The following is a 24,333-nucleotide window of genomic DNA, read 5'->3' as shown; positions in this document are numbered from 1 at the left end:
AGTCTTTAACTTGGTTTTACAGTAAACAAAAATCCGGCCAATATAATTCACAGTAAGAACTAGGGCAGACTGTCTGGTAAACGAATACACAGTAATGCTGAGAACAACAGATGCCTCGAAGGGACTGTCAGACTTGATTGCATTAAAGCAGCTCACTTTTTAAAAAAAAAACCCACACAAAACGAAGCCCCTGTTTGCCCATGCAGTAATTCTTTCTAATCTGGAAGAAGTTCACTGTAATTTTCTTTAGTGCTATTTAAAAAAAAAAAAAATTGGGAGTTGGAAACGCTGTACTTACCTCTGCCCTTTTAAGCATTTCCCATTTATTCAGGATTTTCATTGCATAAATGCGTTCTGTACACTTCATTTTAACAACCGCAACCTAGAATATTTTAAAAAAAGAAAGTAAGTCATTTCAACATTTTGAATGGATTGTTAATTTCTGCAACTGCTGATAAAGGCAACATTCAACCATATGTATATCAGTTTACACCACGCTTGCTAGAATGAAAAAAACTATCAATATCTTATTGACCATATTTTTCATATTTAATGACCATTAAACTGGAAAACATACGCGGCTACTCAAAAAGTCCTATGAAGAAGCTAGATGTCTAAGTCCAAATATTTCTCTGATCGCACTGATGGGGGCACGGAACCGCAGAAGTATGAAGGCTTCTATGTCAAGATGTGGGGGGAAGCTACACTGTTTACCAAGAACAAACAGCATTTGTGTACTGTGCCTCTGGCCAACAACAAAACTTTAGATAGGTCACCCACCACGAGAAAAGGGGCGGGGAGGAGAGGAGCACTGCTGTATAACGAACAAGTTAGACACCAAGTTGGAAATGTATATAACTACAAAACACAGAAGTACTGATATCAGAATCATACAGCTCACTACCGCAAGACTTCATTGCAAGGTTACTGAACAGTCTTTTCCGCACATGGGATAAGCACTCAAGGTAGCTTAATACTGGCCACCTAACTCTTCCAGTCAGTATTAAGTGGGATGGTTTTAAAATGCAGACTTTCAACACTGAATTTGTCCCACTCTTTCTGAACATGGATTCATGGTTTGAAAAGTACTTCAAATTCCTAGGAGCCAGTGTCAGTTATAAGAGGCTTCAGATTTTTCCAGTTTGTGTATATCTGCAGCTTGCTCTAATGACTGGAATACAAGCCATTAGCTATCTCCACCTATTTCAATTAAAGTAAGAGTGATCCTGTGTACATGGACTCTCACAAGTAAGGAGCAGCAGGAGGAATTTGGATTTATAACCCATCCTTTACTCAAGAGTCTCAATAGCAGCTTACAAGCTCCCTCCCGTCCTCTCCCCACAACAGACACCCTGTGAGGTAGGTGGGGCTGGGCTGAAAGAGCTCTTGAGAGATCAGCTCTGAGAAAACTGTGACTGACCTAAGGTCACCCAGCAGCTGCATGTGCAAGAATGGGGAATCAAACCCAGTTTGATCAAATCAAAGTCACAGAATGCTGTTCTCCAAAACAACTCACACATTTTGTAAAGTGAAACCTGACTACATGCAGGAGGAAGAATTTCTTTACGTGGTGGGATTTTTGCCTAAAACTACTCGAATGCATGTACAATCTTCCCACACACAGCATATGCAAGAGAGAGAGAGAGACCGAGAGATTTGCCACTACCTCAGTAGCAAGAGAAAGTATAGCACTACACCTTTCATCAACCCAAGCCTTACTTAGAATGGGTATCAGTTCAGGCAGTCATCACTGCTTTGATTGCATGAGGCATTTTCATCAGCATCTCTTTCATGAAGGGACTACGCTACTGTTCTGTGATTGGGCACTTAAGATATGATCTGCATGGTTCATTAGCAATTTACTGACCATTGAAAAGCAGGCTGGCAAATGGGAGAGCAGTTGTGTAGCTGCATTTAAATCCACAGAATGGCTAGACTGATTAATTATACTGAATTCATGAGCCCTTACTTGCTTTAAGCCCAGACGACGTTACAGTGTTCAGTGTCGGAGTGCTGCTGAACATCAAAATTCAGTGCATCCCCTTACACTATTACCCCGTTTAATCCAGTCTAGCTGTCCAGTCCACTGACCATTCAGAACTGTTTCCACGTCAGTTTAAAAGATTCATGACAAACCAAAAGCTACTGCTGCCTTTATTCCCAGATTCACTGTCTAGACTCAATTTGGCTGTCAATGGTTCCTTGGGCATCCTTCATTTGCTTATGACAGACATCAAATTCTTGCTGGAACCACTAGGCAAAAATCAAAGATGCGTCATTTGATTTTTTTTCATTGCCTTGCCCATTCAGTGAGACACAGTGAACTATCAAAATGCCGAACAGCCATGGCTCGTAAGTAGAGCAAGCAATGCAATTCAAACCCCCAAACACTCCCTTTGCTAAAATATTAGAATGCTGATGGATCAGACCCTCTTGAAGCATGAGTTACAGATTATACAACTCTACTTTAATGGTGAGATCAGGCTTTGTTTTTTAGCTTTGTGAATTCCTCCCACATGCAGCCCAATTTTTTTGAGTCTGGCTTTTACAAGAACACTACCAATGAAATCATATACTACAATAAATTGAAAAGTAGCTTCAGAATCCCATTTATGTGAAACCATTTTGAGTGTGTGTGTGGGAAGGGGGGGGAAGAGACCCTAACTATTTGTAATAAATGGTATGGAGTATTTGAAAAGGCCAGGGTAGATTACTTAAATTTTTAAAATATAAAATGAATATTAATTTCAGCCTTCTAGCCAAGCTTATTTAATTAACAAAGCTTGATAGTGCAAACATTGTTTAAATGTTTGTTTCAAAAAGAACTAAGTACAGTTTTAATTAGATTGTTCAGTATTTTTAATAAAGCATAAATGTGTGTGTTTTATTACATTCCAAAGCACTCACAAGTAAGCACTGTTTTTTTAAAAGCCTCTAAAATACTACTTAGACTGAAGATATTCCTGATAAACTAAAACTATTTAAGATTTGAAGGACTACAGATGTTAAGACTGCTATCCAGATTAAAGATTAAAACTATAGCTAGACATGGCTGTTTTCGTAGACAGAATGCCTAGCACAGGGCTTCCTCCAGTATTACTATGACAAACTATGTAAAATCAAGAAGGGTAAAAAACTGCTTGTTCCCTGGACTGGGGAAGGCAAATCAGGAATACCTGATAACCTGTCAAAAGCTCCAATAGCTTCAATATAAGGATGCACAGAATTTATACAGAGAAACATGAGAACACACATTTCTGAAAGAAGAGCACAGGAAATTGATACTACCCAACTTGAAAATGAAGATTCACATGTGCCAGACAGTGTTCCCTCTAAGCTGAGTTAGTGTGAGCTAGCTCACAGTTTTTTAGCTTCCGGCTCAAACATTTTTGTTTTAGCTCAGGAAAAATGACCCCAGAGCAAGCTAATTTATGCAGTAGCTCAGAATTTTAATGCCAGTAGCTCACAAAGCAGAATTTTTGCTCACAAGACTCCACAGCTTGGGGGGAGTATTGGTGCCAGAACAGTGCAGTTAAGAAATGGACCAGAATCTGGCCAACCCAGGTTCAAATCCTTTCTCTACCATTGATGCTTGCGGGGTGATTTGGGCCAGTCACTCACTCTCAGCCTAATCTATTTTAAAGGGCAGTTTGAGAGAATAAAATGGAGGAGAGGATGCCCTATGATGTGAAGCAGAGTTTAGGGACTTCACCTTATGAACAAAGCTAACAGTAACAGAGAATACCCTAAAACAGAACTCCCTGTATCACTGGAGATCTTACATTTTAAGGTGAAATCCAGAAAAGGGAATTTGTCCTAACCAAATACATTTTATTTCTGCTTGTTCAGTCTGTTTCAGTAATCCACTACAGCACTGTGTTCCCTGGGAACATGGTGATTACTAGAAATGCATTAAATAGGAGCCCGTCAATGACGTCTTCCTCCTTTAACCCTGAAGATCCATTTCCAAGTAGTCACAGTCATTTCTTCTCAGAAGGCTTAGATAAATGCAGCCAAGCAATGTGTGTGATTAACAGAGACAACTTTCTTGTTGATTAATCAGGGCTCAAAGCTGCATGGTTCTACTCATAAGTAGCAGGAAGCTGCTATACACTTTCCTAAACACTTGGGACCCACAGCTAACCTGGGATCTCGGGATGCAAGCAGCACCTGTGCTTTTTTTTTTTGTAGCAGGAGCTCCTTTGCTTATTTAGGCCACACACTCCTGATGTAGCCAACCTTCCAAGAACTTACAGTAGGCCCTGTACTAAGTGCCCTATAAGCTCCTGGAGGACTGACTACATCAGGGGTGTTTGGTCTAATATGCAAAGGAGCATCTGCTACAAAAAAAAAGCCTGCCTGCTGTACCACAATGGTTATCACTACAGGTTTATTGATGCGAGTATAACAATCCACACAGTATCAGGCATCAAGCCTCCATGATCTAAAAAGCTAATTCTACAAATTCTCCTGAAATGGAAATAACCATGTGTTTGGTCCAACAATACACGATGGCTCATGCCAACAGAAATAGTCACAGCTTATTCAAATCGGTTAGTGCACCAGGGTATTGGGGCTGCTACTTTTTAATTTATTCATAAATGATCTGGAACTTGGGGTGAGCAGTGTAGTGAACAAGTTTGCAGATGATATAAAATTTTTCAAGATGGCGAAAACCAAGGCTGACTGAAAATCTCCACAAACCAGGCGAGTGGGCGACAATGTGACAAATGAAGTTCAGTGTTGGTAAGTTTAAGTTGATGCGCATTGGGACAAAAAAAAATCCCAACTTCAAGTATAGGCTAATGAGGTCTGAACTTGCTGAGGGGAAAGGATCTTGGGGCCTTAGGGGATAGCACAATGGAAATATCAACCCAGTGCACTGCAGCAATGAAAAAGGAAAAACACTGTTAGGGATTATCAGGAAAGAGATTGAATATAAAACAGCTGGTATTATAATGCCCCATATAGATCTACAGTGCAACCTCATTTGGAATACTGTGTACAGTTCTGGTTGCCGTATCTCAAAAAGACATTGCAGAGCTGCAAAAAGTACAGAGGAAGGCAACTGATGATTAGGTTGTTGCACCTTCCCTATGAGAAAAGGTTGAAGAATCAGGGATTTTTCAGTTTAGAAAACAGGTGACTAAGGGGGAACATGATAGAGTTTCATAAAATTATGCATAGGTGGATAGAGTTGACCAAGATAAATTTTTCTCTCTCTCCTAGAATACTAGAACTTGAGGGTATCCAGTTAAGCTGAAGAGCAGTAGATTCAGAACAGACCAAAGGAAATACTTCTTTACACAGAGAGTGATTAAAGTGTGAAATTCACTGCCAGAGGATGTAGTGATGGCCAAAGGAATACACAGCTTTAAGAGGGGATCAGATAAGATTCATGGAGGATAGATCTGTCAGTGGCTACTAGCCAAGGTGACTGAGGGGAATCTCAACGTTCAAAGGCACTAAACATCTGAATCCCAGAGCCAGGAGGCAACATCTATGCTCTATTGTTGGTTCTCCAGAGGTTAGCCGCTGTGTAAAACAGGATGCTGGATTAGATGGACCACCGGTTTGACCCAGCAGGACTCTTCTTGTATGTTTGAAAGGTAGCTGGTGTTGTAAGTTCAGGAACTGGTATTTAGACCTGGATGTAGTCATCATACAGGTGATAATAGAAGCCAAAGATCTAAAGAAGTCACACAGGGATAATATGTAGACCACACAGGGATAATATGTAGACAGAGAAGAGGGCCAAAGACAAATCAAGGCAAGGGCTCATAGTTTGGAAAGCAGAGGAAGGGTCCCCCCCTGTATTGACAAGAAAAAAGAGGAGAGAACCACAGGAATGTACGTTGCACAGCTTGTCTAGAAAGGGTCAGCTACCAAAGTCAGGAGAGGAACCGAGCAGCAGGACAAAGCAGAGAAACAGCAAAAATCAAAATGGACGTGTGTGTCATGTGCTGTCAAGTTGCTTGCAACCTATGGTAACCCTGTGAATTTATGACCTCCATTAAAAGTCCTACCATTAGCAGCTTTGCTTAGGGCTTGCAAACCGAGGGCCGTGGCTTCCTTGATTGAGTCAATCCATCTCCTGTCAAGTCTTTGTCTTCCTATTTTCCTGCTACCTTCAACTTTACCTAGCTTTATTGTCTTTTTCAGTGACTCTTGTCCTCTCACAATGTGACTAAAGTACAATTGCCCCAATTTAGTCATTTTAGCGTCAAGGGAGAATTCAGACTTGGTTTTTATCTAGAATGTGCTTATTTGACTTTTTGGATAGTTTGAGTTTTATCACTGAACAAGGAAGTAAAGTCCTGAATGAGAGTAAGGGAGACAGTGGGCAGGCCTTTATTGGGCATCAGAGGTGGAAAAGAGACACACAAACCATCTGTCACACAATTTCAATTCTTGGGCTAAAGGCAAGCATGGGAATCAGTTTTGTGCCTCTTCATGTTTAACTCTTTGTATGATCCAGGAATCTAAAGCAGGCAGAGGATGAAGTTCTTTGTGTAAATACAATGTGCCAAGTGCAGGGGTGTGGGTTACATAACCAGAATTCCTCTCAGTTCAAAAGCTGCTCCAAATGCTGCCTAGAAAGTGTTCCCTGAAACTCTGGGAAACTTCAACAGCAGCCCTGAAGCACTACAGGGAACTATGCTACCGGAAAAGGGGGTGGGGGTGAGAACCTTTGCAGGGCACCTAAAAGGATCCGGCGGCGGCAGACGGAATTCTAGCATATCCACAGAGCGCCATGGATTCTCGCCCCATGCAAAGACCTCCTGGGATATATTACTTATTTGCAAAGTGCTAGGTCTAAGAATGCAGAAGCACTTGCCCAGGCCTTCTCTCCTTTGAGAGAGTGCCTGTTTTATCTAAATACTTGTCACAGTATAGTGCATGATTGAAGAGGCTCTTAAGAACATTTATTTCAACCTCATTCATCACTGAAGGATGCATTTCTTTTATATTTGAGATTATGTCTTCGTGTCTACAAATTCCCCATTATGTCCCCATGCCATTTCTCTGGATATCATGTTCAAAGATAACAGCCAAATTAGCAAACACTGTACCCCTGACAATATGATGATTGAAACCGAATCCTTCCTTCATATTTTCCTTATGGTACTTCCACCAACTAAAAACGAATACTTTTCTAGGTTTCTAATAGTCCTGGGCAGTTTACCAGTCAATACAAGCAATGTGTCACTGTGGCTTTGCCTGCATTCCTGCATTGTACAGATAGTACTCCAGTCCCAAATCCATTTCCTCTGCGACAACCACAGCCTACTTGCAGATTCCAGAAGGATGCATGTGTTTGTACAGCCGGTGGTACCCTGAAGACGGATTACTTCACTGTCGCATGTACTCTTGTGGACCAGAGTTCATTTCATCAGGTTAGGTAAAGCATCTAAAGCTGCATGTACATGTTGGGTTTGTTTGTTTGTTTTTTAAAAAACTTACCTCACCAAATGCACCTCTGCCAATGACTTTTATAATTTCAAAGTCATCCCGGTGTAGTTGCATTTCCTTCACCAACTGTGTAAATGGTTTCGCTGTTAAAAAAGAAGAGAAGAAATAATAAACAGTCTAGTCTTGCAAAAGCTGACCTACAAAAGTAGAAAACAGCAGGAGTCCAGTAGTACCTTGAAGATTAATAAAGTTTGTGGCAGGGCATGAGCTTTCGTGTAGCGATGAAAGTCCATACCCTGTCACATATTGCCTACTGCTACGTACAGACTAACATGGCTCCCGATCCTGATCAATGACTTTAAAAGGGTTACTAGTGAGCTGGCCCACAATAGTGTGTGGCCAAAAAAAGAAATGAAATCAAAACCAAAAGTTCCCTCCCCCTACCACCACTGGTCATCTGGAGGTATTTCACATTTGACACAAGTAATCAGGGGCTTTTTACAAGCCCAATTTTAGTCTCAATCCATGTTTTAGCATGGAATCTCCCAGACTCCTAATGTCAGAATTACAGTTCTGAAGGCCAGGAAAAAAAGAAAAGAAAAATAACTGGGAAATTTATGGGAAAACTGCAAATCTTTAATGAATGAGACACTATTTCAAAACCATGAGTAAACTAAACTCATACTGGTACAGCCAGCTACACAACTTCAAAACTCCCGCAGCCAAAAACTGAGCTCACTTCACAGATGCTCATTCAATAAGACTTCTTCTGTTAGAGAGAGACAGGATCTTCAGACCCAATCCATTAAGTATCAGGAATGATAACACTGCTACTGTATTTGTCTGGACCATAAATCAAGCAAAAACTCTTAGAAGCGGCTGTTAGAAAAGTACTTTCAAACCTTGCATAATACTTTCAGATATTTGTTCCTCCAAAATATTGCTCCTGTAATCTCCCCACCACTATGACCACCACCTTTTCTTTTTCTTTCCCAGAGAAAAATGTCCAGGTTTCTAATTACGATTTTAGGTTTTTAATTAAGGATCAACCACTGGAGACCTCTGAGCCAAATCCAGCCAGGCAGGCCCCAGCCCCAGTTGCCAAAAGGGTGTGCGGAGGGAGTGATTCCCACAATAGCTGCAAAGACGTAATTTGCTGGGAGCCCAGAGGGGAGAGGTATGGGTCTAGCTCCATTGCCTTCCCTGCACTCCTTAAAGATGGTTTATGCCTAGGATTTTACATTTTCACAGGATCTAAAAACGGTCTTTAAAAACGAAGCCAGTTTCCCGAAATGCAGCCTAAAGGGGATAACTGATTGTTTTCACTTGAAATGTGAAGAAAGTTGAGTAGTCAGCCTCCTCCCGCCCCCTGCAAACAGTCCTAAAGATATTGTGCAATTTGATCCTGGGTGCGGCAAAGAAATCAGCGGCTAACCCAGCAAGACCAGTGCACTGTGTTTGTCCTGTCAAAGTCCTCTTTGCGGTCTGTAGGCCAACAGCTGAAGAAGCTGTTGTCACAGCTCACTGGACAAAAAAGCCTGATCAGCTGAAGGCTGAACAAATTATGCAATCAGTAAGCCAATAGGAATACAGAAGGTATGGTAGCTCATTAAATAAGCTAGCCAGCATTTGAGAAAGGTGCATCAATTACAAACCACCGTTTCCACAACTGTGGCATATGGTAAGAAACTTTTCTGAGCTGGCAACTAATGCACTAAGACCCAGCAACCATTACCACACGAGCATGGAAACGCGCTCACTGGATTAACAGTCCACAGTGTAGTTCTTTAGCCGAAGATGGTAAAAGCAATGTGGTGCAATACAGCATGTTGTTCTTCTCCCTTCATCACCTATATCAAGGGTGTCAAACTCATTTGTTAGAAGGGGTGGATCTGACATAAATTGGAGTTTGTTGGGCCAAGCCATGCATGTCCTTAAAATGTAATGCCAGCAGAGATATAGACTTTATAGAGGACACAGGCCAACAGAATTAAATATATTAATTTTTAATTTAAAATACAAACATGCACTAGTTTTTACCCCACTGAAAAGAGACAAAGCTGGCTCAAGGCATCAACGCTTGGTTTGCAAGGACACAACTCCAGGAAGCTTCAGCTGGCCATAGGAACGCTGGGAAGTTTCTTTCCATTGAAACGCATAGACAAAGTTGCAAAGAAAACATGGACTGGACTTTGTGTTCACCTCTGCTCTGTCCAGAAGCCAGAGTGGGAAATCCATTCTGCATTTTCTTTGCAGCTTTGCTTTCAGCTTTAGCCTCTGCAAAGAGAAGGGAGAAGGAGCTGGGAAGTTGCAGCCTTGGAGTTTCACAGGGTGAGGACAGGAGGGGGGGGGGGAGAAGAGAACCCCGCGGACCTGATTGAAACCCTGGGCAGGCCAGTTTGGCCCGCAGGCCACATGTTTGACACCCCTGACCTATATCTTAATCCATGTTTTAAAGCTTGAGCAAGAGAAACGGGCAGTGGGGAAGAAAAGAACAGTGGCAGTACCTTTTCTGGTTTTAAAAATCAGGGATACTATCCCAGTTGGCATGCTGCTTGTCAATGTGCTATTCAAGAATCTTATAGGCATTCCTGAGTCACTCCTAGCTCATGAAAACAACTTTAAAGGCTCCATCCCTGGCACCACCCCTGGCATATGGACACAAACTGGAGAAATGCAACCAGCACTGGAATGCAAGAGACTTTGGTTTACTGAGTGGAAAGAAAGAAAAGAGCTTTTCTCTTTTAAAAAAAAACAGACATAGGTGGGACCTCGTGGATGTTTCTGTACTTCTCCCACTGCTACTGTGTGTGTTTGTTTTACAGTTATCTGCCACCAAAAAAATGCCTCGAAAAGATGGGCGGTGTGGACTGATTCCCTAAGGATGATGCTGTTGCTTGAAGCCTATCTACCCTTTCTCATAAATACCCACTAACTAATTTTGAGATTCACTGTCTCATGCTGGAATGGGGACAGTTACACCCTCTGGCAAGGATCACTATAACTAAAAAAAATAAACTAACTGGCTGGCTCCTGTGCCCATCACAAAAGCAGTACTGCTGGCCATCCACTGATGAGTCAGGGCTTTTTACACACTCTGAGGATGCAGGGAAATGTTTGGAATCATGCTGGGGAGGGGGGGGGGTGTTCCACTTGAAGATTTCAAACTGTCCCCCTTCACTCATAGTTTTTACCAGGCCTCATTCTGGGCAGGAGCTCACAGGAATGGAATTCCAGAACCTCTACATTTTATTGTGCTCCTTCTTTTTCTCCCCCCCCCCCCCACCCACCCAATATTTGCTCCTGGGCTCCATTGTTCCAACGTCCTGTGAGAATTTTACTGAACTCTTTAAGATTTGACAAACTTTCTAATATTTGTCCCCATAAAAAATGGGAAAATAACCAAAACATAAAGTAGGCAGATGGAAATCTTCATCATGCCACTGTGGCCACATAGGAAAAAGTGATTTTAAAAGGCTGCCAGGAGTAAGGTTTTATTATGACAATTATAATTTAAGGAGCATTTTAAGGTAGATGCTGAGTTGATATAACTAAGTTCCCCTTCTGGTGATGTCGGGTGTGTGGCATATGCAAATATGCGAAAGCCAGTTTGGTGTAGTGGTTAAGTGTGTGGACTCTTAATTCCCCACTCCTCCACTTGCACCTGCTGTTATGGTCTTGGGTCAGCCATAGTTCTGGCAGAGGTTGTCCTTGAAAGGGCAGCTGCTGTGAGAGTCCTCTCAGCCCCACGCACCTCACAGGGTGTCTGTTGTGAGTGAGGAAGATAAAGGAGATTGTGAGCCACTCTGAGATTCGGAGTGGAGGGCAGAATACAAATCCAATATCTTCTTTAAAAAAAATGTACTAATGGGATCTGGCATCACCTTTTCTATAAAATGGCCCCATGGTATTTACACATCGTTTTCTACTGGAGGGGGGGAGAGGTATCCATGTTAGGTTGCTACACCAAAAATAAGCAGGAGCTCTGTGGCACCTTAAAAAATAGCCCTCAAAAACTTATGCAAGAGTAAAATGTCATTAGTCTTCCAGGTACCACAAGACTCCAAAAGAACTGAGGAAGTTCTCACCTGAACACATGCAGCTGCCTTATACTGAATCAGACCCTTGGTCCGTCAAGGTCATTGCTGCCTACTTAGCTGGCAGCAGTGCTTCAGGGTCTCGGGCAGAGGTCTTTCCCGTCATCTATGCCTGGTCCTTTTTAACTAGAGATGCTGGGGATTGAACCCAGAACTTTCTGCATGCCAAGCAGATGTTTTACCACTGAGCCACAGTCCTTCTCAACAACTAAGAGTACACTCTTCTGTATGTACCGTATGTGCATGTTCATACATTAATGTAAATAAAAGTACAGAGTGCTTACTTAGAAAGGGGAACCCTTAAGTAAGTGAAACCTATTATTGTCCCCACAAAAAAAGGGACAATAACCAAAACATACATACATTTATTTATTTATTTATTTATTTATATTTAGACTTATATCCCGCCCTTCCCACCAAAGTGGCTCAGGGCGGCTTACAACATTTTAATTCACATAAATTCAGCTTAAAAACATTTATATAACAAAGTTAAAACCATAATTAATAGGACATAAAAATAAGAATAAAAAGCAGCGGTCCATAAATGCATTTTTAGTTCCATCCAGAAGATATTCTCATTGTCAGTTAGTTGTTATAGGCCTGCCGGAAGAGGGCTGTCTTACAGGCCCTGCGGAACTGCCCTAGGTCCCGCAGGGCCTGCACCTCTTCCGGCAGCTGGTTCCACCAGTAAGGCGCCGTTACCGAGAAGGCCCGATCCCTGGTGGATTTCAGGCGGGCCTCCTTTGGCCCGGGGATTACTAACAGGTTTTGTGAACCCGATCGTAGTACTCTCTGGGGGACGTGTGGGGAGAGACGGTCCCTGAGGTAGGCAGGTCCTAGGCCATATAGGGCTTTAAAGGTAATGACCAACACCTTGTACTGGACTCGGAATGTTATTGGCAGCCAGTGCAGATCCCGAAGCCCCGACCGAATGTGCTCCCATCTTGGGAGCCCTAATAGCAGCCGGGCAGCGGCATTCTGCACCAACTGCAATTTCCGGGTCCGACACAAGGGTAGCCCCATGTAGAGGGCATTACAGTAGTCCAACCTCGAGGTGACCGTAGCATGGATCACTGTTGCTAGGTCGTCGCATTCCAGGAAGGGGGCCAACTGCTTCGCCCGCCTAAGATGAAAGAATGCGGACTTGGCAGTGGCTGCTATCTGAGCCTCCATTGTCAGTGAAGGCTCCAATAGTACCCCCAAACTTTTGACCCTGCTCGCCGCTATCAACGGTGCGCCGTCAAAAACTGGCAGGGGGATTTCCCTTCCCGGGCCACAACGACCCAAGCAAAGGCCCAGGCGGAAGCCAGACTGGCAGGAGTCAAGGACAGAAGCATCCTCCAGGAAACTCTGTAGCTGCAAGGCCACTGCCCTCTCAATAAGTTTACCCAAAAAGGGCAAATTCGAGACCGGCCGATAGTGTGCCAATTCGGCCGGATCTAACGTTGTTTTTTTCAAGAGGGGGCGGACCCTCTTGAGCGCTGATGGAAAATGCCCCTCCAATAGGGATCTATTTATGATATCCCGTATAGGATATCTTAGCTCCCTCTGGCAGGTCTTAATGAGCCAGGAGGGGCACGGGTCCAATTTACAAGTTGTTGGGCGTACAGATAGGAGGATCCTTTCAACTTCTTCCAGGCTGAGCGCACCGAAGCTGTCCAGAACACAATCCGAAGACAAGCACGGAGCCTCAGGTTCGCTAGCTGTATCTAATATGGCAGGGAAGTCGGAACGGAGCGATGCGATTTTATCCGCAAAAAAGTTCGCAAAAGCCTCACAGCCAATTTCCAATTCATTAAAATTTGGTCTGCCCTGTGGCAGTGTTGTAAAAGTCCGAATTGTATTGAACAGTTGTGCCGGGCGCGAAGTTGCGGACGCAATCTCCGCCGCAAAGTATGTTTTCTTTGCGGCCTTGACTGCCATCTCATAGGACTTCATAAACTCTCTATAAGATGTTCGAATCGCTTCGTCTCGAATACGCCGCCATTGCCTCTCTAGTCGTCTGAGTCCCCATTTCAAATGCCGCAACTCCTGGTTATACCAAGGTGTCGGCCTTGAGCGAGGGCGCAGAGGACGTCTAGGTGCGATCTCATCGATGGCCCCGGCGAGCCTATCATTCCAAGACTCCACCAGGTCATCGAGGGAATCGCCAGGGGGCCAGGGATCCCGCAGAGCCGTCAGGAACCGTTCCGGGTCCATCAGGCTCCACGGGCGAGCTAAAATAAGCTCGCCGCCCAAACGGGCTTGAGGTGGGACATCCACATGAGCCTTGAGGGCATAGTGATCCGACCATGGCACTGCTATAGAAGCAAGATCGTTCACTAAAACTCCCGTCGCGAAGATCAAGTCTAACATGTGACCCGCCTGGTGAGTGGGTGTCGTAACTACTTGGGAGAGTCCCAGTGTCGCCATGGAAGACACTAGGTCCATCGCCTGATTGGAGGTCACGTCATCGGCATGAACATTGAAGTCACCCAGGATCAAAAGCCTCGGGTGCTCCAATGCCCATCCTGCTGCGGCCTCCATCAGGGATAGTAAGGCGCTGGCCGGTGCGTTAGGCGGTCGGTACACCAGCCAGATCCCTCCCCAACATCCCACGCCAGACCGGCACATTCAATGCCCTTGATCTCTGCGGCCGGGAGGGCCCGGAAGGAGTAAGCCTCTTGAATGAACAGAGCCACCCCTCCCCCCCGCCCGCTAGTCCGCGACTGGTGAAAGACCGAGTATCCCGGGGGCGCCATCTGGGAGAGAGCTACAGTCTCCCCATCGCGCACCCAGGTCTCGGTCACGCATGCCAGGTCCATGTCCTGCTCAAGCAGGAATTCCCGAAGGATAGAGGTCTTATTGTTGATGGACCTGGCATTACATAACACCAGTGACGGAGGCGAGTAATTTCGCCTTGCCCCACTACCTGTCACCATCAGGATGGGACGCAGGCTGGAAGGTGGTCGAGCACTATCTTGTCTCAATCCCCTTCCCTTCCATTTACGCCTGTTCCCACCGTCATACCTTCCCCTCCCCAGGAGTACCGGAATCCCCAGACCAGTCATCTCTTACTGGAATCCACCAGCCCTTCTACTGACAGATATTTAAGTTTATCTCTTCTCAACCCTCCCACCTCCAATTGGCCTATCAATAAGTTACCCACTAATATTCTAATAGTTATTTAATATACACTCCTCCCAACCCATCCAATTTACTAGCTAACAATAATAAATTATAAATCCAATTGGCTCCTTAATTAAACCTTCAATCGTTGTCCCTCTTTTTCATTAATTTGCCATAAATAGATCCGTTAAATTAGCTAGTCAATAAAATCAATTTAAATAACCAATAAGTTAATCCAATCTTAATAATTTGGGAGATAGAGTCCAGTGGGGAGGCTACAAATTTATACTAACTAAAGTGCCGGAGACAATAAAGTGCAAATAGTAGACAGATAGAAATCTTTATAACGCTACTGTGGCCACAAAGGAGAAAGTAATTTTAAAAAATAACCAAAACATATAAAGTAGACAGATGGAAATCTTCCAACATGCCACTGTAGCAACATAGGAACAAGTAATTTTAAAGGTCTCCTATTATGACAATGTAATTTTAAAAGCTTGGGCCCTTTTATGAACTGGGAGGGTGCTGCTTGACTTAGTTTAATTACAGCTACACACTGGCTTCCTTCTCTTGTACCATGGATCCACATTCAGCATTAGAGAACACATTAATATGATCTCGAGACAGGCTAGCAAAAATGTGCTTGCGCCCACTTACTGCATCCTGAGTATTCACTTTTCCTAACTCAAAAAGAGAGTCTTCACTGAAAGAAATCTTTAAACTGTTTTAAATCATTTTACTCTTGCGTTTAATTTTGCATTGAACTTCTGATATATTTTCTGACCCCGTTTGTAATCTGCTCTAAGTCTGCTTGTGGGGAGGGCAGAATATAAATTTAAATAAATAAAAATAAGGCTGCAGTCAAGTCATCACTTCATGCAGAATTGAAAAACTAGTGTGGGAATGCATTTGGATTTAAAATAAAAAAAATAAAAACCTGAAATGGCTCTGCTGTAAAAGAACCTAATACTTTGGAGGCAGATAAGAAAGCTGAACAGATACTGAAGCAGCAGATTAATACTGGGAAGACGACCTAAAGTTACATGTGATTCTTAGAGGAAAAAATATATTCTGCTTTCAAAATTCAGGAACAGAATGCTGCTTTATGCTTTGATTTCTACTGTTACTTCTTTAGACCAAATTAAACCCTCCTGATGCTTATATGCCAAGCCTCTTGTTTACATCACATTTTTGTACACCTTTCTCTTTAAGGCTGTGGAATAGCAACATCCATATTATACAAGACTTAGATGGTCATACAGAACCTTAGGGGTCCTGTCTTCTTCTCCAGCATACCCATATAAAACAAAAAAAATTGTCACATAACATTGCTTAATATTACTATAGACTTCCAAGACCAGGACCAAAATACCCACAGGTCCAGCCCAATCCTCATGAAGACATGTGGGATATTTCACCAAGAACCTCCTACAAATATATTTAAGCTGGATCTGCACATGCAGGAGAACAGGCTGTAGAAGAACAAGGCCTAGTCATAGAATGGATTGCACTAGGACTGAGTATAAGTGGAAGATAACATTTTAATACATATTTTCACACACACTCCATACCCTTCAGCCATTTTTATAAACAATGATTATATAATTTTTTTAAAAAAAGATTTGAAGCATCTGTCCAAGCTACATTAAGAAAAAAAATTACACATTTACTCAATAAAGGTGTTCAATCACCAAACATTTATTTGGTGTTATGCACCATCAAATTGCTTCCAACTTCTGACAACCCTATGAATTAAAATCCTCCAAAACATCCTATTGTTAACAGCCTTGCTCAGATCTTGTAAACTGAGGGCTGTGGTTTCCTTTGAGGCCATCCATCTCATATTTGCTCTTCCTCTTCTGCTGCTGCTTTCAATTTCCCCTAGCAGTATTGTCTTTTCCAGTGAGCTCTGTTTTCTCACAATGCGACGAAAGCATCACAGCCTTGGTTTAGCCATTTTAGTTTCTAGGAAGAGTTCAAATATTTATTCAGATAATACTGTGGCAGAAAAAATTGAAACTGGCTCTTTTACTCCAACAACTTATGCCTTATGGGAACTTATAAGAACAACTTATGCCTAACTTGAACTTATAGGAACAACTTATGCCTAACTATTGGAACTGCTAATTATTGAAACTGGAAAGGACTTTAATTGTGTTAACTGGATTTTAATTGTGTAAGTATTTACCTAACTGTACAAGATGCAGTAGAGTTTAACTGGAGGTAAAATGTGAATTTGTTTGCTGTTTGCTAACTGTTCTTGCCTTCCTATTAATAGTATAAGTACGCTGTCCTGTGAGAAAATCTGCGGTACAATAAAGCTTATCTCTTGTTCATGAAAATGTGCTTTTGGGTCTTATGTAAGGGTTCTATGGGAACGCCATATTGTTTGGGAAATTGTGATAATAGGAAAGGCTTATGAATTATAGAAAGTGGAAATTTATCCCACAAATATCAACTTTTTACATATGCTTCATGTATCTGCAAAAATTCATCCTAACTGAAGAAAAGCTGTAGATACCAGGTTGTATATAAAGATCATTTTTTGCCAATATGACGCTTCCACCAGTGGGAAAGACATTTTCATTAATTTCTTTCCCACTGCCACTACAGATGTCCACTTTGAACCCCAGTGTTACTCTTGAGGGTCCCATCACCCAAGAATACATTGCTGGGAGGTCAACGAGTTACGTTGGAAAGAGAAAGGCATGGAATTTCTTGGCTCCAACACACTGTCTGATTATTAAATCAAGACTTGCCAAAGACAAACTTAACTTGCATCCATAGAAAGCACTTTAATTCAGTACTGAATCTTCTTGCAGCTATTAACAATTCAAATAGAAGGCCATAGGTTAGATCCAGCACATCTTCACTTACACTAGACCTCTTGTGCAAGAATGAACACAAGAAAAATACCATGGTAGTCAACACTATGCTGGGAATTATTAGGAAGGTAATTGAAAACAAATAGTAATATTAAGCCAGTATCATAATGCCCCTGTATAAATCCATGGTACGGTCTCATTTGGAATATTGTGTACAATTCTGGTCATCACACCTCAAAAAAGATATTAAAAGTGCAGAAAAGGGCAACTAGAATGAGTCAAAGGTTGGAACACTTTCTCTATGAAGAAAGTAAAACACTTGGGGTTCTTTAGTTTGGAGAAATCCCGACTGAGGGGTGACATGGCAGAGGTTTACAAGATTATACATGGGACAGAGCAGGTAGAGAAAGAAACACTTTTCTCCCTTTCTCACAATACGAGAACTCATGGACATTCAATGAGATTGCTGAGCAGTCAGGTTAGAATTGATCAAAGGAAGTACTTCTTCACCCAAAGGGTGATTAACACGTGGAATTCACTGCCACAGGAGGTGGTAGCTGCAAGCATAGCTTAAACAGGGGATTGGATAAACATATGGAGCAGAGGTAAATCAGTGGCTATTAGCAACAGCGTATTGTTGGAACCCTCTGTCTGGGGCAGTGATGCTCTGTATTCTTGGTGTTGGGGGGGGGCACAGTGGGAGGGCTTCTAGTGTCCTGCCCCCACTTTCCTGGTTTTTTCTTTGGCCACTGTGTGACACAGAGTGTTGGACTGGATGGGCCACTGGCCTGATCCAACATGGCTTCTCTTATGCTCTTATGTTCTCTTTGCACTATGGCACAGTTATTATACACTCATTTGTGCTTCCATTTCCACAAGATCTTATGAAACTTATTTCTGGGCACTAAATAATATATAGGGAAGAAAGTGTTGGTTGCTGTACAAGCTCTTGCACAAGAGGAACTGTAGTATGTCCATTTATGTTTCCACTTGCACATCGCTGCATCCAAGCCAATAAATATAGTAAGCCAATTAGAATGGTTCATCAAAGTATGGAACACAATGTTTACGTGTGAACTAGGTCAAGACCAGCCAAAGACTTTTTTTCTAAATGTGGCAACCTTTTTGTATCTTTTGTAGTAACTTAAAATGAGACAACCACACAGGCCCATGTTTTATTTTTGCAATGTATTATAATGTAACTGTATGTAAGTAAGGCAGGCAGACTTTGGCTGTGGTTAGACAAGCTGTTTCATCTGATGTCACTGCTGTTATCCTGTGGATTAAAACTCACATTCAAAAAGCAGCATAAGTATCCTGTTCACCAGTCATCACCCCCCCTGGTCACACCTCTTCTCAACTATGAGTTTTCCAACACTAGGGAAAGTCTGGGGTTGATGGATATCAGTGGTTTCACCTCTCACTGCTGGACATCTGAACTCCCCTGTTGCAAAGTCAAGTCATTTGGGAAGTCTGAACCTTCCCCTCCTTTTTGGCAGCAGCTGGTGATGTGTGGGTCATTGGATCTTCATGCAAGGATTTTGCGCACTTCTTTGCCGCAGTATTTGTTGTGATTGGGAGCCCATCCCGTGTGTGTGTGTGTTTTAAAGTAACAAATGCAAGAAAAACTACGCTTTCTACCATTTCTTGGGGTGGAACGGAGCTAGAAATAGTCCCTATTTAGGCTCCTCTATCAGCAGCAAGGAATCTGCCCCCGAGAACTTTACTCCAAGCCACTTCATAAGTCAGATGCTGAAGCTGAAGCTCAAATACTTTGGCCACCAAATGAGAAAGAAGCACTCACTGGAGAAGATCCTGATGCTGGGAAAGATAGAAGGTAAAAGAAGAAGGGGACGGCTGGACAGCATTACTGATTAAACTAACATGAATTTGAGCAGACTTCTGAGAATGGTAGAAGACAGGAGGGCCTGGAGTGACTTTGTCCGTGGGGTTGCAAAGAGTTGAAATCGACTGTGCGACTGAACAACAAAAAATGCCCACCACCATAATTCTGGCAATGGGGGCACACAGATCAGGGCCCCTACAGATGATCATAGAGAAGACAATTCTTCTAGTATCCTGAAATGCTTATATATAATAATCAGTACTGTGAATTATGCCTGGAAGCATACCAGAAGCCACTGAAGATCTTCAAAACTAGCAAGATACGTGTCCTGTAACTCTCACCAGTAAGCAGCCTTGCTGCCGTGCTTTAGACTAACTGAAGCTTCTCAGTGGAAAGTCACAGTTGATTTATAGCAACTCCACAGGTTTTCTAGGTAAGAGGCAAACAGAGGTGCCTCTGCACAGTGACCCTCGACTTCCTTGGTGGTCTCCCCTCCAAGTACTAACCAGGGCTGATCCCCTGGTTAGATTCCAAGACCTGATGAGATTGGGCTAGCCCAGGCCATCCAGGTTTCTGGCAATTTTCAAAGGCAGGTCCCACGTACAGCACACTACAGTATTTCAACCACATTTAATGAATGAACAATGACCATGGACATCATGCCCCTTGAGGAAGGTCCAGAGTTAGCACCCCAGCCCAAGATGGTTAAGGTAACTATGAGACACAGATAAGGTCTACACCCCTATCTTCATACCTAGACCTAACAGCACCCCTAAACTATAAACCCGCTTCTTCGGAAGGGGGGTGAGTGAGGCTTCATCCAGGACACAGTGACTCTGCAACTATTTGTTAGCCAACAACACTTCAGTCCTTTCTAGACTTTTCAGTTTACTGGCTCTCATCCAGCTCATAACCACTTACAGACAATGGTTCAGGATGTCCATTATCCTGCTTAACTCAATTGAAAAGGAGAAACGAAGTTAGATATCATCTACATATTGATGACATCCCACTCCAAATTCCTGGACAAACTCTTACAGCAACTTCGCAAAAACATAAAATAGCACAGAAGACAGAGTATAAGTGTAGAGTCCCATTATTCAGATGTTATGGGGCCAAAGAACTGTGCCCAAGCATTATTGTTCTGGAAACAGGCAGTGATTAAGCTACCAGAATGCAGGTATTTATTTATTTATTTATTACTTTACATTTATATCCCGCCCTCTCCGCAAGCGGACTCAGGGCGGCTTACAGTATCATAAAAACAATCAATTCCATAAAACATATAAAACCATAATACATTTATCAGTTTAAAACTATTACACTATCTCAATCCAGTCTGGCGGTATTGGGTTCTGACTATGACCACCAGCTTCTGTAGGATGTCCGGTGGCAGCCCATTTTCAGTCAACCAGAAAAGCCTGTCTAAACAGTTCGGTCTTACAGGCCCTGCGGAACGCCGACAAATCCCGCAGGGCCCTTATAGCTTCTGGGAGGGTGTTCCAGAGTTCTGGTGCTGCCACCGAGAAGGCCCTAGATCTTGTTGTGCATAGCCTGGCTTCTTTTGGGCCAGGGGCAGACAGCAGATTTTTTGTCCCTGATCGCAGTGCTCTCTGGGGGATATATGGGGAAAGGCGGTCCCGTAGATAGGCAGGTCCCTGACCATAAAGGGCTTTAAAGGTTAATACCAACACCTTGAAGCGAACTCGGAACACAACAGGCAACCAGTGCAGCTCTCTCAGCACTGGCCTGAATACCCAGGTACCCTGAATACCCACATCAGCTAACCAGCCTGCAAGGATATTGCAGCCAATGGTACTGAAAGTCACTGAGATGAGTCAAGGAAATCAGCAGGACCATATTCCTCATCTCTGTTCCAGTGAAGTTTCTCCATTGTGACCAATAGGCCCAACAATGTATCGGACAGAAATCGGTCCAGGTAATTTCATCCCAGATATCCTGCAGCTGCCTAGTCATCACATGCTCAAGCTCCTTGTCCAAGAAAGGGATATCTGCCACCAGCTGTTAATGGTTTCAATCATATGCTTCCAAAAAGGGCTTCTATGGCAGATGTGCAGGGGGCTCCTTAGCAGACAAATTAATAAGGAAGTTGCTGAACTGTTAATAGTTTCTGACATTTTTATAGCTCTGAAAAAGGATGACTAGTACAAATTATGTCATAATTATCACGAGCCAAGTTCATCTTGCAGAATGAAGTTTTGCTGCTTCCCCCCACCACTGTAGACTGTACCATACTCCAAGGGGTTCAAGTGTCCAGCAGAAACAACTTCTTTTGGGTGGGGGAGGTCTGCAGTGGAAGGGGAATAAGGAAGAACTGCCGCCTCTCTTTCACAACCAGACATGCACTGTTGTTGCCAACAAAGGAGCAATGAGGCCAACCAGGGGTCATTTTGTAGAAAAATAGGTGGTGGAGCTCATCCAGGGATTGCTATACAGCTGTACCTACTATTCAATGGACAAGGTAGGTAGCTGGGGAGGAGGAGGGGGAACTCTCAGAAAAGTTCAGGAGCTGCGCTCCTGTGAACTCCTGCTGAAATCAAGGCCTGAAGCCATCCCATTTTCTGGAATATAAAACATCCAACATGTTGTGTGAATAGCTTGGATATATTGGCATGTTATACGCATTTTTTTAAAACCCCTATGCCAATACAAGCACAAAGTTTTTCGTTTGTATTGATGGTTTGGAAAGGGTGAAATGACAACATATATGATACTCCGAGAATGTAAGCTATGAGGAAGTGTGAAAGAAACTAAATAAGAACAAAAAGATCCTTATCTGAGCTTCTTTTCCAAGAAAATAACTGTCGAAGTAAAAGGATATCCAAGTCAAAGTTAGCGTGAGAGAACCAAGCAAGGCCAATCATCACCCTCACCATCTCCACATGCTGCTTCCAGGACTACATCCTTCTCTTTCAAAATAGGCTACATAAGGATCATATTAACCAGGGGTGTAACTTGTTTGTTATGAGGGCCAGATCTGACATAAACGAGACCTTGTCAGGCCGGGCCATGTGTGTCATAAAATGTAATGCCAAGTAGTGGAGATATAAATTCTATAAAGGACACAGATCAGCACAATTAAAGATAGTTTCTGATAACTGACACCTCTTGCTCTGAATTATTGCATCAAAATCCGGAGACAAGGTCTGTGCTGTAACAATCTTGAGTATGCTTGTTCAAGTGTGTGTTTGTAAGTTGCAAACCTACTTTTGATTGACATTCATTACAAAAATCTCATGGTCACTGCTTTGAGCCTAAGGTCCAGGGAAAAACATGAAAAGGACGGGCATTGCAAGCTTTTGTATATAAGTTGCTTCTTGTGCTGGTCAACCAGTGGAGAAAATAGAGGCTTTGCTCTGTAGCTCCTGTGCAATTTAGCAAGCCTGGCAAAGCAAGCTATGATGCAGAAGGAAGCAAGAGAGAGAGAAGGGAGCAGATGACAGTGAGTTACTCGTGGGTCTGATAAGAGCCCTCCAGGGGGCTGATCTGGTCCTTGGACCGTATGTTTGACATCCCTGATGTAAACCCTAAAAAGGGGGCTGTACTCTCCTCCATTATCTTTCAAATGGGTCAAAGGTATAAAAACCAAGGAAAAGATTTGAACTGAACTAGAACAAAGTCAGTGGTAGTTATACTGGTTAGAGTTCTGGATCAGGATCTGGGAGACCCAAGTTCAGATCCCCATTCTGGCATGGAAGCTCACTGGGTGACTTTGGGTCAGTCACACTCAGTTTAGCCTACCTTGACAGGATTATTGTGAGGATAAAACAGAAGAGAACAAGGTAAGCTGCTATGGTTTCCCATTGGGGAGAAAAAGCAGAATATAAATGAAATAAATAAATAAAGCTATAAGAGAAAGGCAGTAAACAGGAATAAGCTGGAAAGCCCACAAACTGGCAGCAGCAAAATGCACCTTTGCAGGGGCTGGAACAACCACTGACATAAGGCAGAAGATTTTCCAATGATACATTTTTCTGTGGAAAGTCTTCTACCCCAAAACATTGGCAATACAATCTGGGAGACCCAAATTCAAATATATGTAAATATAATCTGTGTATCCATCTATTAGATTTTTATCCCACTCCTTTCCCGGTTGGGCAGGACACAGTTGTCAAGGCCATTGTGTCATTCATGTTAGGCGGGCTAAATGCAGGGTATGAAACATGGACAAATCCTTGTCTTTCACGTGGTCCAGATTTGTACATGGTGCATTGCCTTCTCTTCCTGATATTAAACATTACTAACATGATTTAAATCATTTATATTTTAATCAGAAAAAAATTTCCAGAAAGTTTTCTTGAAATGCCCACATTGCTGGGAATGACTTAAAGGCATTCTTATGCTGGGTGAAGCTGCCACATGGACTCATACCAGAAGAGGCAGCGATGCTTCAGGCACATGGGCCTCAGGTTGTAATGTAAAGGTATAATAATAATGAAATTGCTTGACAATATGCAGACTGTGCATCCTCGCCACCAGCTATTTTCATTCAGTAATCCATCTGATAAGATTTTATTTCAATGGAAATTTGCTAGTTAAGATGAGTAAACATTATATGTTCTTTCCGTAACCACATAGCACACCTTCAAATAGAAGTGCAGATAAGTGTCAGGAGAGCAGCAATCTCAAGCTTCTGTGCTTAGCCTGATGAGGGCTACAATCAGAATATTAACTCTTCTGTTCACCATTGGTGCTAAAGGTTAACAGAATACAACCCTCTCCCCTTTAAGATACCTGCTCTGGCAGTTTACAGCATATAACCTCGCTTCCCAATTTTCTGATCACCTATACTCGTCAGGACAACAATAAGGGACAGTACAAGCCAACAGCTTCCTTTGTTTCCAGGCCAGGCATTTTGCTCACCACAAGTGCTGGAATCCTTTATAGCAGAAGAAAAAAACAACTCTGCACAAAAAACAATATTCAAAAAACTGATTCTTATATATCAAAATCTATTAACAGAGATACCACACAGCAGAATACAATTCCCATTAGGGAGAGTCCCAATGCAGAAAAAAAGGAA

The 24,333-nt window shown here is 42.7% G+C and overlaps 1 protein-coding gene across 7 annotated transcripts in view; it reads right to left on the bottom strand.

Annotated features, from left to right (window-relative positions):
* Positions 1-24,333, bottom strand: part of CDC42BPB (CDC42 binding protein kinase beta) — a 181,788-nt gene that overhangs the window by 125,293 nt on the left and 32,162 nt on the right. For all 7 annotated transcript variants that reach the window (XM_060263091.1, XM_060263092.1, XM_060263095.1 and 4 more), the window contains exons 2-3: positions 7,465-7,556; positions 299-382 (exon numbers count right to left, since the gene is read on the bottom strand). In XM_060263091.1, coding sequence (XP_060119074.1) covers positions 299-382; positions 7,465-7,556 — 176 coding nt within the window. The remainder of the gene's footprint in view (positions 1-298; positions 383-7,464; positions 7,557-24,333) is intronic.

Source organism: Heteronotia binoei, chromosome 21 (assembly GCF_032191835.1).
Source record: "Heteronotia binoei isolate CCM8104 ecotype False Entrance Well chromosome 21, APGP_CSIRO_Hbin_v1, whole genome shotgun sequence".
NCBI lineage: Eukaryota > Metazoa > Chordata > Lepidosauria > Squamata > Gekkonidae > Heteronotia > Heteronotia binoei.
Note: the sequence above shows the minus strand (reverse complement) of the source record. Positions and strands in the feature narration are given on the sequence as shown.